Source organism: Pelodiscus sinensis, chromosome 3, assembly GCF_049634645.1.
Source record: "Pelodiscus sinensis isolate JC-2024 chromosome 3, ASM4963464v1, whole genome shotgun sequence".
NCBI lineage: Eukaryota > Metazoa > Chordata > Testudines > Trionychidae > Pelodiscus > Pelodiscus sinensis.
This window is the reverse complement of record NC_134713.1, coordinates 160,615,807-160,630,160: the sequence shown is the minus strand read 5'-3', so window position 1 is coordinate 160,630,160 and position 14,354 is coordinate 160,615,807. Positions and strand designations below refer to the sequence as shown.

The 14,354-nt window shown below is 46.0% G+C and overlaps 1 protein-coding gene and 1 non-coding gene across 2 annotated transcripts in view; both read left to right on the top strand.

The window, feature by feature from the left end:
- Positions 1 to 14,354, top strand: part of WDR43 (WD repeat domain 43) — a 44,863-nt gene that overhangs the window by 13,945 nt on the left and 16,564 nt on the right. The window contains exons 4-6 of the mRNA XM_075925364.1: positions 11,086 to 11,206; positions 12,581 to 12,720; positions 13,248 to 13,350. Coding sequence (XP_075781479.1) covers positions 11,086 to 11,206; positions 12,581 to 12,720; positions 13,248 to 13,350 — 364 coding nt within the window. The remainder of the gene's footprint in view (positions 1 to 11,085; positions 11,207 to 12,580; positions 12,721 to 13,247; positions 13,351 to 14,354) is intronic.
- LOC112544584 (small nucleolar RNA SNORD53/SNORD92) lies at positions 11,343 to 11,426 on the top strand. Its single transcript, XR_003087928.1, has one exon. It is a non-coding gene; the product is annotated as a small nucleolar RNA SNORD53/SNORD92 (small nucleolar RNA).

Here is a 14,354-nt window from a genome sequence, read left to right as displayed (position 1 = left end):
CAGGCCACTGCCAGAGGAGCTCCTGCCTGCGGCCAGCCTGGCTTACCGCAGATAGGGGCTGCTTCATAGCAGCAGCCTCTGCCTGTGGCGAGTCTGGGCCACCGTGGGCAGAAGCTACTTCATGGCAGCCTTCCCCCTCTGCTATCTGTCTTCCCCTCACCCCACTGCTGCCTCTGATAAAGACCGCAACAGGGTGGGAGGCGGCACTCTGGAGACTATTCTGCTCCCCCTTGCTGCCTCTAATACAGAGGCAGCAAGTGGCAGGAGGGATGCAATAGTTAGCTCAACTATCCAATAAACTTAGGCTTATCTAGTAGTCGACTACTCGCTTACATCCCTGCTCACATCCTCTTGGTGTAATGACCTATGAGTGTTTATTTCCTCTTACGCTATTGTAACTCAGTCACCATCCAATGTAAGATGCAAAGGGTGTGTGCAGGCACACGGGAAGACTTAACTGTTGCTGCAACTTTCTGTATTAAAAACTTGATCTGTCTTGTGTTGTCACTATTTCAGGCCTTTTCTACTGATGAAACTTGTACTGATAAATGCTCTTGAGTGTATATTCTTAGTCTGGTTTGAGTGAATTATATTAATATAGTTTAAGAATATTCTTCAGCAATGTAAGCCTACATTGATACATCAGTAGGAACTTGATTTATGTTAAATTAACATTAGTCACTCTTAAATGGATTAACAAGTGTTGAATCCAAGGTGATTGTACAAATTTGACTAATAAAGTGTGACGGCGCGTTGGGGTCCCCCGCCTCCTGCACCCCCGTAATGGCACGAACAGACTCCACCAGCCAGTAGAATATAGGTGGTTTATTGCTTCTCCAGTATACAGCACAGCACAGATGTCATCAGGTTACAGGGCAGGCCTAGGATGCCTCAGCCCCCCTTGATATGGGAGGGGGGTCTTGGCTTCTAAACCCCCCAGCCTGTTGCTGAGGCTGCTTCCTCCATCCTCCCAGACAGAAACTAACTCCCTCTCCTCCAGCCCTGCCCCCCAGCCAGGGCAGCATCCACCTTCCTTTGTTCCTCTCCATGGGGGTTAGCTGGTCAGACCAGTTGAGAGATCCCTTTGCATAATGACCCATCCCTGTCCTTCTGGGCTGTGGTACTGGCGGCAGCCAGTGGGGTTACCACAGACCCATAGAAGCCAGCAAGTTCCCCCCACTATGTCACAACATTTTAATGGTTTTGTGTTTAAATCGAAGCTCTCTTGTGGGCCCTCACCTTCTGCACTTGCAGTGCCAGAGTGTCACTGCAGAGTGACAGGCCTTCATGTGGTTCTTCACATCCACCGTGGTCTTCAAGATTCTCTCCTGCTTCTTCACTTCCAGCTCCCTGCATGCTCTCCTGTCCTCATGCTCTGCTCTCATCTTATCTTCAGCAGCAGCATATTCTCCACTTGCTTAAGGTTTCCCTCTCCAAGTGGGTGGATGCATTTCTCCTTGAACATGTCATCCACACTCTGTTTTCGCCTGTGGATTTGTGCCAGTTGGACAGGGGAGTGTGTAACATCTTACTGCTGTTCCCACTAACAGACAATGAAGGACAGACTTTACAGGAGATACATTGAGTGTAAAATCTAATCTGTTAGCAAAAAGGAAAGTCTGTCTAGAGCTGTGGTGCCCAGCCAGTTCTGAAGCAGTAGCCACTATAGTGGCTAAATTGGCCAAATAGCCACATGGTTGAATTGAGTGTGGCTAGTTGTCTTGAACAAATAGCCACATGTGGCTAGCATCTAGCATGTTGGCCATCACAGGTCTAGAGACACTAGGGATGTGTTATGTACAAGGCCACAATTATGCTTTCGAGCAGCCACTATCCAGCAGGTACACCAGAGTTCTTAGGGGAGCAGCTGTCCTCATTTTGGTGGTAGGCATGTTAAGGGACAGGCCAGGACTTGAGCCTGCAAAGGGGGAAGGTGTCCGGGTGTGGTGGCAGGGAATGGGCTTATGTGGCGTCTTGTGTGTTTGGCACATCACCCCTTCCCCTGTTTACTTCGCTTTCCCTTCCCATGGGACCATGCGGGAGGAGAGGGTCTGAGAGTGGTGATAAGGCAGGGTAGGGGCTCAAGCTTAAGGGGCTTCCTTAGGGTTGAGCAAACAGAGGTTTACTGCATATTCATCAGCTAACAGCTTACCCTTCTTTATCCAGGTTTCCATGTGAGATATAAGTCAGCATCTGCTCCTATCACTGTGTGATTCAGAGATGAGTGAATGTGGCCCGAAACCTGGGCCTTATGCTGCAGTGCTTTGTGCTGCAGTGACTCCAGACCACTTACTGCTAGCTTGGCATGGAAAGGTGTCCTACTGTGGAGGACGCAATAAGGCAGGTCTCCCCAGAAACCTTGCGAGAAGAATCAGAGTTCCTCTGAGAGCTTTATGGAGTTGTACAGGGAGCGTTCCTGCTCTGTTTTCAGGCATGTTCTGGGGACGACCTCCCCCCCCTTCCCCTCCCCCGTATAGGCTGCGAAGATGTCTGTGGAGGAGGTGATTGTCTCCAAAGTTATGAAAAGGTCTTGGTTATCGGTGACATCGGTTAGAGCACTTGCCTGCTGAACATTCTTCTCTTCATCCATGCTATCCTCCACACTGCTGCCTGAAGCTGCCATAGGAAGGTCTTGGGAGGAATCCATGGACTGGCTAGGGAAGATGGTCGGGTCTCTCTAGGATCGCATGAAGCTGCTCATAGAAGCTGCATGTTTGCAGTGATGATCCAGACAGTCCGTTTGCCTCCTTTGTATTCTGATACAGCTGCCTTAGCTCATTTATTTTTACTTGGCCCCGCTGGATATTGATGACACGTCCTTTCTCCTCCGTGCCCTTCACGGTCTTGGCATAGATATCTGCATTCCTTTTGCCTCCCCTCCCCACACAGCAATAAGGTCCACGATCTCCTGCATGTTCCATTCTGGTGCTTGTCTGCAACCCTGGGAACTTGTAGTCAGGTGTGCTGTCTGCTCAGCACACTGGCCATACAAGAAATGAAATTAAGCTTTTCCGTGGGCTTTTCCTATTTACCTGGAATGCAGTAAAATTCAAGGTCCTGGCCAGAACAGTCACAGAGGGCATTGTGGGACAACTCCCGGAGACCAGGACTTGAGCTTTCATAGTGCTGTATCTGCACTACCATAAAGTCGACCATGCACAGTCGAATTTAGCATTAGTCCTTGTGAAATCAGGAGTACAGAAAAAGACTTTAATGGCTCTTAAAGTAGGCAGAATGGGCTTGGTGGTGTGGATGCTCTGTTTAGAAATTCAGTCAAATGTGCCTCAGTTTGATCTAAATTCCCAGTGTAGACCAAGCCTCCAGCATGACACCAACAGCTATGCAGTCCTCACCACTGTTTGTTGTGTTTCATGAATATGGCCTGTGATTTTTTTTTTAAGCACTTTATAACTACTTTCTTTTTTGACGTAAGTCTGGAATCTTTGGAAAAGGCAGTACTAAGTACAGGCAGTCCCCGAGTTACGTACAAGATAGGGACTATAGGTTTGTTCTTAAGTTGAATTTGTATGTAAGTCGGAACTGGCTCCAGATTCAGCCGCTGCTGCTGAAACTGACCAGGGGCTGATTACAGGAAGCTGGAGGCAGAATTGCTCTGCCCCCAGCTTCCTGGAATCAGCCACTGATCAGTTTCAGCAGCGGCTGAATCTCGAGCCTGGGACAGAACAGCTGGGCTGCCAGGTAGGTCCCTGCAGGACCAACCCGGCAGCACCCCAGCTGCTCTACCCCAGGGTACACAACAAAAGCCTGGTCTTGGGGGGGGGCGCACTAGCTGCGTGCCCCCCCCCAGCAGACCAGGGACACGGGGAGCAAAGCCTCAGAGGTGCAGCACCCCGCTGCCGCTGCGGCTTTGCTCCCGGTGTCCCTGGTCTGCTAGAGACGGTCCCCAGCAGACCAGGGGCACCCGGAGCAGCTTTTCTCACCCCGGAGGTTGAGGTGGCGGGACCACTGCGCTCTGGGTGGTCCCGCTGCCTGCGAGCTCCGGGTCGAGAGAGCACCGTTCGTAAGTGCGGATCTGACATAAGTCAGATCCTGCGTAACTCGGGGACTGCCTGTACAGCATTTTCAGAAGTCTGTGTGTGTGTGTGGCTTTTAAACTTACACGCTTTTGAAAGTTTTACCTTAGGGCAGTGATTCCCAACTTTTCAAGCATATGGACCGCTTTAAAATCTATAAAAATTTCACAGACCCAACCTCCCCCTCCTTCCCCTCTGCTTGGCCCACACTGCTTTCTCAACTGCTTTCTGTGCCCTCCATGCCCTGCCCATCCGTGGAGGATATGGCACACGGGCGGAATTTTGGGAGGCTAGGGGGGAGGCAGCAGCTGTGCCATCTGGGACGCTGCTTGCTTTTCATCCTGTTCTCCAGACGCAATTCCACCCTTGAAAGCAGCTCCTGCCCACACACTTCACCCTTGGCTTCACACTTGGCCAGGCACAGAGCCCTGGGGGAAGGGGGGGGGGGGGAAGGAAGGATCAAGCCCGCCACAGACCACAGGTTGGGAACCACTGCCTTTGGGAATCCAGAGGATATTCTCACATGATGGTGTAAAGTAGGAACTATTTAACCTGACATCATAGTGTCTGTTAAAGGAGTTTTCTTTTCCTGTTCATTAAGCTGAATGCCTCACTGAGAGACCCACTTGTTTTAACTCACTGCTGATGTGCAATGGCAACAGCTTACTCTTGGCTATCTGCGCAGGCTTGTGCTGTTTATAGTACTGCAAAACAAAACTGAAGAAAGCAATTGCTAGAGTAGCAATTTTTTTAATTTTGCAAAATCTGCTTTGAAAATTACAAGTCAAGAAGATATTTGTGTTTTAAGTGCCATCTTTGATAAAGCTAGCACTCTCTAGGACACTTAACCCTTGTGACGTTGTATTGTCATTGGTACAGCTTAAGGATGTTAACTAGCAGTTAATTGACTAGTCTAGTAGTCAATGGAATTTCCATCGACTAGTCGATAGGTACTTCTGCCTTCCTGCTTTGAAATGCACAAGAGCTCATGCTAGGGCTCTCGTACATTTCAAAGGAGGAATGCAGAACTCCTGTGCAGCCCGGGCCAGTGGGAAGTCCCTCTGACTTTGGGCTGCATGTGGGTGTCAGCTTTGAAGTGTCATGCGGAGCTGGGGTCCGCTGAGAACTCCCCAGCTAATCCTAGGCTTTAGTGCAGCATTTTTGTGGAACCTGGGATCAGCTGTGCAGCACTGCGCATGTGGAGCCTGAGGTGAGCTGGTGACTCCCCAGTTGATCCTGGGCTCCAGTGGGGCATTTCCATAGAATCCGCGGTCAGCTGGATAGTGCCGCACAGCTGATCTCGGGCTCAGCAGGGGGTGGCCTTTCAAAGGGATAGCGTGCACAACCCCTTTGAATGCTGTGTTGGTGTTTCAAAGCAGCAGGGCCACACAGCTGATCGCGGGCTCACTTGTGTTGTGCTGCCACTTTCAAGCACTCCCTCTCTTCCCTCCCCCTTTGCTGCCTCTGTCTGATAGTGGACTAGTCTTTAACATCCATAGTATAGTTCCACTGGTGGTAGAAAGGGTGGAAGCACTAGTGCTGACTTGCCAGAAGCAGTCTGTTCTAGCTCTACTGCTGGTGAGAGTTGTAAGAAAAATGCTAGTGTGGCCACAGCCTTAGATTGTGACAGGGTCTCCGATTCAGTATCTTGCTTAGTACAGGCAGTCCCCGAGTTACACGGATCTGACTTATGTCAGATCCGCAGTTACGAACGGGGCTTTTCTCGCCCCGGAGGACGGGAGCGGCGGGACGCCCAGATGCGCCGCGGTCCCGCCGCCCACGTCCTCCGGGGTGAGAAAAGCTGCTCCGCGTCTCCCTGGTCTGCAGGGGGGGAAGCCCGCCCCCCCCAGCAGACCAGGGAGACGCGGAGCAAAGCCGCGGAGCACGCAGGCAGCAGGATAGCCCAGACGCGCCACGGCTGTCCCGCTGCCCGCGTGCTCCGTGTCTTTGCTCCGCGTCTCCCTGGTCTGCTGGGGGGAGCCCCTCCCCAGCAGACCAGGGAGATGTGGAGCAAAGCTGTGGAGGATGCAGGCAGGACCGCGGTGCGTCTTGGTGGTCCCGCCACCCGTGTCTCCCTGGTCTGCTGGGGGGGGGGGGGGGGCGCGTAGGTAGTGTCCCTCCCCCCCCCCCCCCCCCCCCCAAGCTGACCAGGCTTTTCTCGCCCACGATGCCTGGGGTAGAGCAGCTGGGGTGCTGCCGGGTTGGTCCCACAGCGCCGCTCCTTGGCGCTACTGGACCAACCCGGCAGCACCCCAGCTGCTCTACCCCAGGCATCCCCAAGTCAGCCGCTGCTGAAAACTGATCAGCGGCTGATTCCAGGAAGCCCAAGGCAGAGTTGCTCTGCCCCGGCTTCCTGGAATCAGCCGCTGATCAGTTTCAGCAGCGGCTGACTTGGGGACACCTAGGGTAGAGCTGCTGTGATGCTGCCGGGTTGGTCCCCACGACGCTGAGGTGCGGCGCTGCAGGGTCCTACCCCGCAGCGCCCCAGCTGCTCTACCCCAGGCATCCAAATTCAGCTGCTGTTGAAACGGATCAGCGGCTGATTCCAGGAAGCCCAGGGCAGAGCAACTCTGCCTCTGGCTTCCTGTAGTCAGCCGCTGGTCAGTTTCAGCAGCGGCTGAATCTGGACGCCAGTTCTGACTTACATACAAATTCAACTTAAGAACAAACCTACAGTCCCTATCTTGTACGTAACCCGGGGACTGCCTGTATAGCATTGTATCATTTTCATGTAACTTTAAATTCCCGTGTTTGATCACAGAATGGATCAGTCATTCTTTCAATATCTAGCTCACAATGTGTTTGGAATAGCAAATTTTGATATAAAAGCTGTGCTGGTGTGTGTTGGAGATTATAAAGTATCTGGAATGGAATGAGTCTTAAGTGATCTTGGTAAGTGAGTTGGCTTCTCTCCTGATGCGGCTGTATGCTGCTCTGAAACCATGGCATTGGTGCGGGTAGTTCTACTAAATATCTCAGTGCACAGGGGTGGGGAAGATGTGGTATGCCCATTGTACTAGGTGCTGCACTAATTCTGAGCTGCTACACAGCCCGTAGTTCTAGCACTGGGGAGGGTGCCATAAGTTACAGAAGCAATAGGGAAGCTTGAGCAATTTTAGTCCTGCAACAGCTCGGAATTCGGAAGAAACAAAGGGGTAGCATGAAGCAACCTTTGCACCCCCCCCCCCCCCCCCGTGCAATATCACGGCTGGGTGCATGCTCTTGGGTGATATTGCACAGAATCAAGTCAGGTGTGTTCTGAAAGGGAATTCTCAGGGTATGTCTGCACTGCAGCCAGGGCAATGAGTGTCAACTTTCATAGTCCAGCTCATTAAAACTAGAAGGAAGGGCACACTGTGGTGTGGGCTTCACAAGCTTGGCTGATTCCCCTGAGTATGTATTCGCCTCGGTATGCCTGAGTATGTATTTGCAACTTCCACTGAAGCTCCCACCACTAGGGATCTGAAAGGTTAACTAGTAAACGTTACCCTTAATTGGTGAAGCTAACTGGTTCTGGTTAACCTGTGGAGGCTGGAGCAGCTCCCCTCCTGCAATGAGCAGAGAGCTGCTCTGCAGACAGGGGCTGCTCCAGTGGGCTGGAGGGGGGTGGGTACAGGCAGGAGCTTCTTCTCTCAGTGTTGGGCCTAGGTACCTATGCCTGTGGCGGAGGGTGCTCCAGCCCAGTGGGGGGTGGGAACGGGCTGCTTCCCCTTTAATCAGTTAACTGGTTAAACAGTGTTTAAGTAGTTAACCACTTAAACAGGATTTATAACCCTACTCACCACAGCATACTCACTTCTATTTTAGCAAGTTATCTAGAGTACAGCAAGTGTGGATATGTTTGCCTAAGCTGTCATTGACATGGTGACGTACATTTTATTTTGTGCCATTTCCTTGAAGTAATTGTCTTTAATAATGTAAACAGAATAGTGGATTTCTTACAAAAGCATTAAGAGTTTTGAGCTATGGTTGTGGTAATGAAAGAGTTTAAAATTGTATGTAAGAGTAGGGGATTAGAAGTTTTGGGGTTTCTTGGTTCTCTGTAAGTCTCCCTCAACCACTGAACCATTGAGGAAAAGATGGGCTAACTTAGTAGTAAGCCTGTATGCTTCTCCTAATTTCTTCACTGAAAGCCACATTAATGTTATTGTTAGGATTCTGCAAAAGCGACACCATCTAATGATTAATTAGTACTGTGCAGATAGGTCTCTGCTTGTTTTAATGATACATTCTAAAAAATCCTTGTAGGGAATTTTTCTCTTTTCTGAACAACTTTTATGCTCCCCAAGGTGCGTCATAACCCTTGTGTTCATTGAAAACTGATCTGTATTTGTATATTTACGTGCACACGCATGTGTGTGTGTGTGTGTGTGTGTGTGTGTGTGTGTGTCTGTCCCCCTCCTCTTATTTTAGCAGGTTTTATGTTTTTCTCCCTCCCCCACACTTTAGGGTCTTGTCTTGTATTTTACTTTATATATATTTATTTATTGTGTTTTAAAAAATGTTGTAAGCTGCCTCAAATATTTTAAATAGAGAGGCAGGGTAAAATATTTTAAAGAAATAAATTAAATAAATGTATTCCTTAAAAATGTCCTTATTGTAACATTGATCTCAATGGGTCGATTCAGGTTCACCTGAGTTCCCAGTAGCTCACTAAGCCAAAAGTAGCACAGGATGTTTGATTAGGTAACTTTCATGGAAGCATTATTAACTAGTCTTGCTTTTGAAGGTGCGTCACTGGAACCAGCACATTCCTTTGATGAACATGTGAATTTGCAGATGCCATAAAAATAACTGCTAAGGGTTGAATTGTTCAGAAGAGTGGGTTTATCATATGACTTGTTTAGTTTCTCAAAGCATTTAAAAATGGCTTCCTTCCTATCCTTTGTTGTGGTAATGAAGGGTTGAAAGAGACTATGTTCCCTGCATTTAGCCATGCTTGTAGATGACTATGGAAAAAAATTAACTAAAATATATAAACTCAAGGCATGCAATCACTGTCTGAAAGCCCCTTTACCTGCAGTTGCAACAAGTCGCACCTAATGTTACAGGATTAAAAAAAATAAAAATATTTTTTCTGTGGACAGTTTTATTTGTCATTTATCGTTCTAAGGTAAAAGGATTTTTCACTGTTTCCCCTGCTTTTGGGGTATTTACACAGTAATAGGACAGAAATAGACTTTTAAGACACAGAAAAGTGACACCCTCCCCCCCCCCCCAAAATTCTCAAGGGGTCCTCCTACAAGGATCTAAAGACAGGTATGGCATCTGAAACTACTTTAAACTTGTTGAAATGGACTAGATTTCAAATTGTGTCTTTTTAACAAGGATTATGAAACTGTATTAGAACAGTCAACTCTGAAATATGTTTTGAAATCTCCACTGACACACAAATATTGAATCTGTGATCCTGGTGGGCATCCAATTAACTAATTCCAATGGGAAACATTGCCCAAGAATGTTTCCATTTCAAAATTGGAAAGATCAGCCACAGAACAGGAGGACATTTCCATTCTTCTTTTGATAAGAAATGCAAGCACTGCATGGGTGTGAACACTAAGGGTGTGTCTAGACTATAGGGTTTTTTCGAAAAAAGTGGCCTGCGACTAGACTGCTGCTGTGTTCTTTCAACTGTGGAAAACCTTGTTTTACAAGGAAGAATGCCTTTTTTCGGAAGTGCTCTTTTGGAAAAAAGGCACTAGGTTATGTAAACTGCTTTTTCGAAAGAGAGCATCCAGACTGCCTGGGTGCTCTCTTTCGAAAAAGCAGCTTGCTTTTTCGAAAGTACTGGTTTGTAGTCTTTCGAAAGAAGCTTGTAGTCTAGATGTAGCCTAAGCTGCTCTTTTGGGGCAGTGGAGAAGGTGATAAATACAGAACATACTCAAAAGGAGGGGAGGAAGACTTCTGCTGTCCTCTCTGTTGCTGTTGCAGTTTGTCTGATTGCATCCTTGATTTGTCATCAGTATCATAATAGAGTTTTTCCTTTGTTATCTTTTATTTAAATAGTTTATATGGAAGGAATCTTTATATAGTAACTTTTGATTGTCATAGTTAATATTGATTGGTTCAGATTTGTCTTCTGCTCTGGGCTTATTTAAATAGGTAAAAGTCAGTTTTGATGCTGTTTGCTTAGTCTTGTTGTTTCCCTCTTTGGTAGAGAATATGAAACCAAAAAACTCTGGATTGCTAAGGATTGTACAGCCGCTCCCCAAGTTGCGAATGGTCGAGTTACGACCGTTCACACTTAAGAACCAAAGCTCCCATGGAGCGGTCATAAAGGCAATCCCCGAGTTACGAACGCGACCCGCGCTTACAAACAGCGCGGTCGCTTGTAACTTAATTGGGTCCGAGTTACGAACAGATCAAGTTACAGCCAAGTGTTTGGTCCGTAACTTGTTCGTAACTCGGAGAGAGGCTGTATTGAACAAAGTAGCCTGGTTTTTGAATATATTAAACCTTTGGAGTCTTGCATTGAAGCATTTCAGAAAGCTGCCTTAAAATAATGAACCAAAGATTTGGTGGGTTGCATGGGTCACTTCTTCTTACATTGAACATTAATCCTCTTCTTGCAGCTTAGTGACCTGTGTGAAATATGTTTGGTCACTGTGTCCATGGCTGCATTTGATACCTTTTATAACACCTTTATTCAAGGATCTCAAAAAGTCCTTTAATTAACTAAGCCACAATACTAGCACCAGCAGTCTTACACTGTAGAAATGGTCTCTCCAGAACAAGTTGAGCACGCATTCTGGGGCATGGTACAGGAGGAATGATATATTATTGTGGCTCATTCAATGTCTGTTCTGAGTGAAGAGAACTTTCACTAGTGTAACATACACTTAAATGTTAAAGGGCATCAGTGGATCAATTGTGTGTTCCATTTTAATTGTATTCACACTAATATTCTTGTGTGCAAACAACTTTGGGAAGGGGACAGAAAACTCACTGACACAACTTGTAGTGTTTTTCTTTGCCTCCTGAACATTACTGCTCTGAGATTGAGAGTAATTGGTGTCCCTTTCCTTTCTCCCTTCCTCTGTTTCCTTGCTAGCAAATGGAAAGGTGACAACAGTAGCGTTAGTTCCCTATGTCTCAGCCCAGATGGAAAGATGTTACTTTCAGCTGGTAGAACGATCAAACTGTGGGACCTGGAGACCAAAGAAATCTACAGAGTAAGTTTGATGCTCAATCTAAAAAAAAACCTTCCCTGACTAAAGTGACTTTGTGACTAGCATTTTCTGATGCAGTATGTCCAAGCTGTGTTGCCTATAAAGAAATAACTTTCTAACCAGGGGCTACTGGAACATGCTACTATGATGATACCTTCAACTGTGGTTTTGACTTGCTGACAGTTGAATGAGGACACTAAATTCCTTGGCTGTGTCTGAGTGTGCTGTAGGTAGCCCCTGTGCAAACCAGCTGTTAACATAAGCCAGTGTTTCTCAATTTTATTTGGCCACAGAACCCTTAAAAAAAAAAAAAAAAAAAAAAAACAACCCGCTGGGGGGGGACCTGGTCAAACAAAACAAACAAAAAGTGGAAAAACTGTCAAGCAAAAAAACAAACCAACAAACAAACGCTGGGGAAAACTGGTGGACCAAAAAAAGTGGGGTGAGGAGAGAACTGTCAAGCAAAAAAACCCACCAGGGAAAACTGCGGCTGGCTCGGGGGTGGAGGGTGGTCAGGTTCTTGTGGAACCCTTACTTTCACTTCATGGAACTCCAGGGTTCTGCAGAGCAGTATTTGGGAATCACTGGCATAAGCATTGTATAGTTCCTTTCCCTGAATGCCTTCTATGCATGTTCTCTTAATTCTGAATAAAGAGACAAAATAAAAATAGACCAAACAAGCTCCTTTAAGATGCAGTGGTGGACTCTGCTAGTGGCTTTTATCAGAGATCCAGTGCTATGAGATCTCAGATCGCATTTACTAGTCTGTTAACCTGTTTCCCAAGCAGGATGGGAGGCATAGTAGTAAACGTCCTGTTAGTCTGTATACAGACACAAATTTAGTCAAAACACAGAAATTAATTACATGCTGGTCATCACAATTAAAAAATACTAGGTTGTATTGACCTGATCAGCATGCTCAGCTGGAGGCTGAAAATAAAAACAGTAAAACCAATGAGATGATAAATAGATGGGGAAATAACTTTGAGCGGTAACCTCAGTACCACTGCCACATGGGGTAGTTCCACAAGGAATTTTGTAAAATGAAAAAAGTTGTTGGAGAGATTACTTTTAACATTTTTCCCCAACTTGAAATTCCAGCTATCAATCCACCTATCTTTTTCCTGACGTAACCTATTTAATTTCTCTCTGGATGAATATCATGAGGTTTGAGAAACTGTACATGGAGTTTTATAATTCAAGGCAGCTAAATTCTAGTTCTTACTAAAAACACTGCAGAAATGTCTTGGTTTATTCTTATACTTGGATTTAACAAGTGCAGTTTGCATAATGTTCCTCATCACAGCTTAAACATAAAATTGTACTATGTGGCTGCTCTACACTATCCCATCATGAGTAAAATTTCATTTCTTCTAGAATTTCACAGGTCATGCAACAGCTGTTTCAATGCTAATGTTCACTACCGTACGACCTCCAAATGAAAATCAGCCCTTTGATGGAATTACAGGGCTCTATTTCTTATCTGCAGCAACACGTGACCGGTTACTCAGTGTGTGGTATGTTGGCTTTCCTTGTGACAATCTGTTGATATGCAGTACTGAGCAGACTTTTCACAAAAGTATGAATTGAATTCTGTGGCTTATAGGTAAACAGAAGGATTATTCTGGATTGATGCAATGATGTGACTTCAGCTGTCTGACATTCAAATGAGGATGTGAATTTCCTTGGCTGTGTCTGAGCATGCTACCTGTGGTCTCTACTTAGGTCTATAATCCATGCTGTGAGCATATTATGTGACCAAAAACTTTGCTTAATGTCTTATTTTTAAAAAGTGTGTTAAATGTTAACACTTCGGGATTGTTTGGGCTAGAACGCTTTTAGGATTTTAAGGAAATTTAACCTGATTGGCATGATCTGCTTTTGCTAGTTAAAATACGTTTTAATTAATAAGTCTTTAGTCCACATAGAGCTAGATTGTAAATGGTCACCGTTTAGAGAATTTATAGTATTCTCAAGCAGAGTAATGAATTCCCCTCCCCCTCTCCCTCCTACTACCCTAAATATATACTGTTTGTGTTTCCAGGCAGATCAGATCTGATAGGAAAGAAAAGAATGCTGTGATGTCTTTTACGGTTTCAGAGGAGCCAATCTTTATTGATCTGACAGTGTCAGAAAGCAAGGAGGAGGTAAGGAAAGTAGTTTGCACTTGTACAATTTTGGTTTCAAGTTTTTAGTGCTGCTTTCTTGTTAATGTTGGAAGAAAACACTTTGAGTGGCCAGCAAGGATGAGTGTTGAATCCAAATTAATGGGTTTGAGGACTGATATAAGACTAGGGAACTACACATTAACAGCATTCAGACTTTCCTCCCTTAAATGTTTTTTCAGTGTTTTTGTTGTTAATGTGAAAATGTTCATTAACTTCTAAAATTGAAGGAATTTATTATCAACTAGTTTCTTGCCACATGTTGTAGCACAAAAAAGCATATTTCTTTCCAAAATATGGCTCAGGTATTGCCATGGTTTTCCTGAAGTGAGGAGGCAGTTACAATATATTCAATTGTAGTTCATTCTATCAGATATTTATGCATTCCGCAAGTCAGATTTTTAGTAGGTTACCGTGTTCTGCAAGAAACTTCTACATGAAAGAAATGGGGAATTGAAACAAATCTTAATTGCGGATGATACATCTGAAGCATTGTCCATAACATAATGTCTGTTTAAACCCCAATGCTGTTCCCTACAGCCTTCACTTCTTAAAACACACATCAGGCCAAATTTTCTATTTTTTCCTTTTGTGCCCATTATTGTAGATACTAGGGATGTTGAGAAGCGGGTATTTCACTAATCGTGTAGTCTAATGGTGAGAACCTTTTTTTTTTGGGTTGGGGCTGCTGACCCACAGAAAAATCGGGGCCCCCACGCTAGTGAGAAGCAAAAAATCAAACCCCCACGGATGTGGCCCGTGACAGAGAGGAGAAAAATATTCCCAACATTTCCCTTGCATACCAGAGCCTAGAGGGACCCAGGCTAGTAGATTTTTGGGTGTTCCAGCCCTCTTGAGGGGCGTGCGTGTGTGTGTGTGTGTGTGTGTGTGTGGAGGGGGGAGCAGAGGGAGCTGGAACACTAGCACAGGTTCCCCATGCTGAGAGGGACCTCCGAGTCTTTCGCCTGAATCCAGGTAAGCTGTGG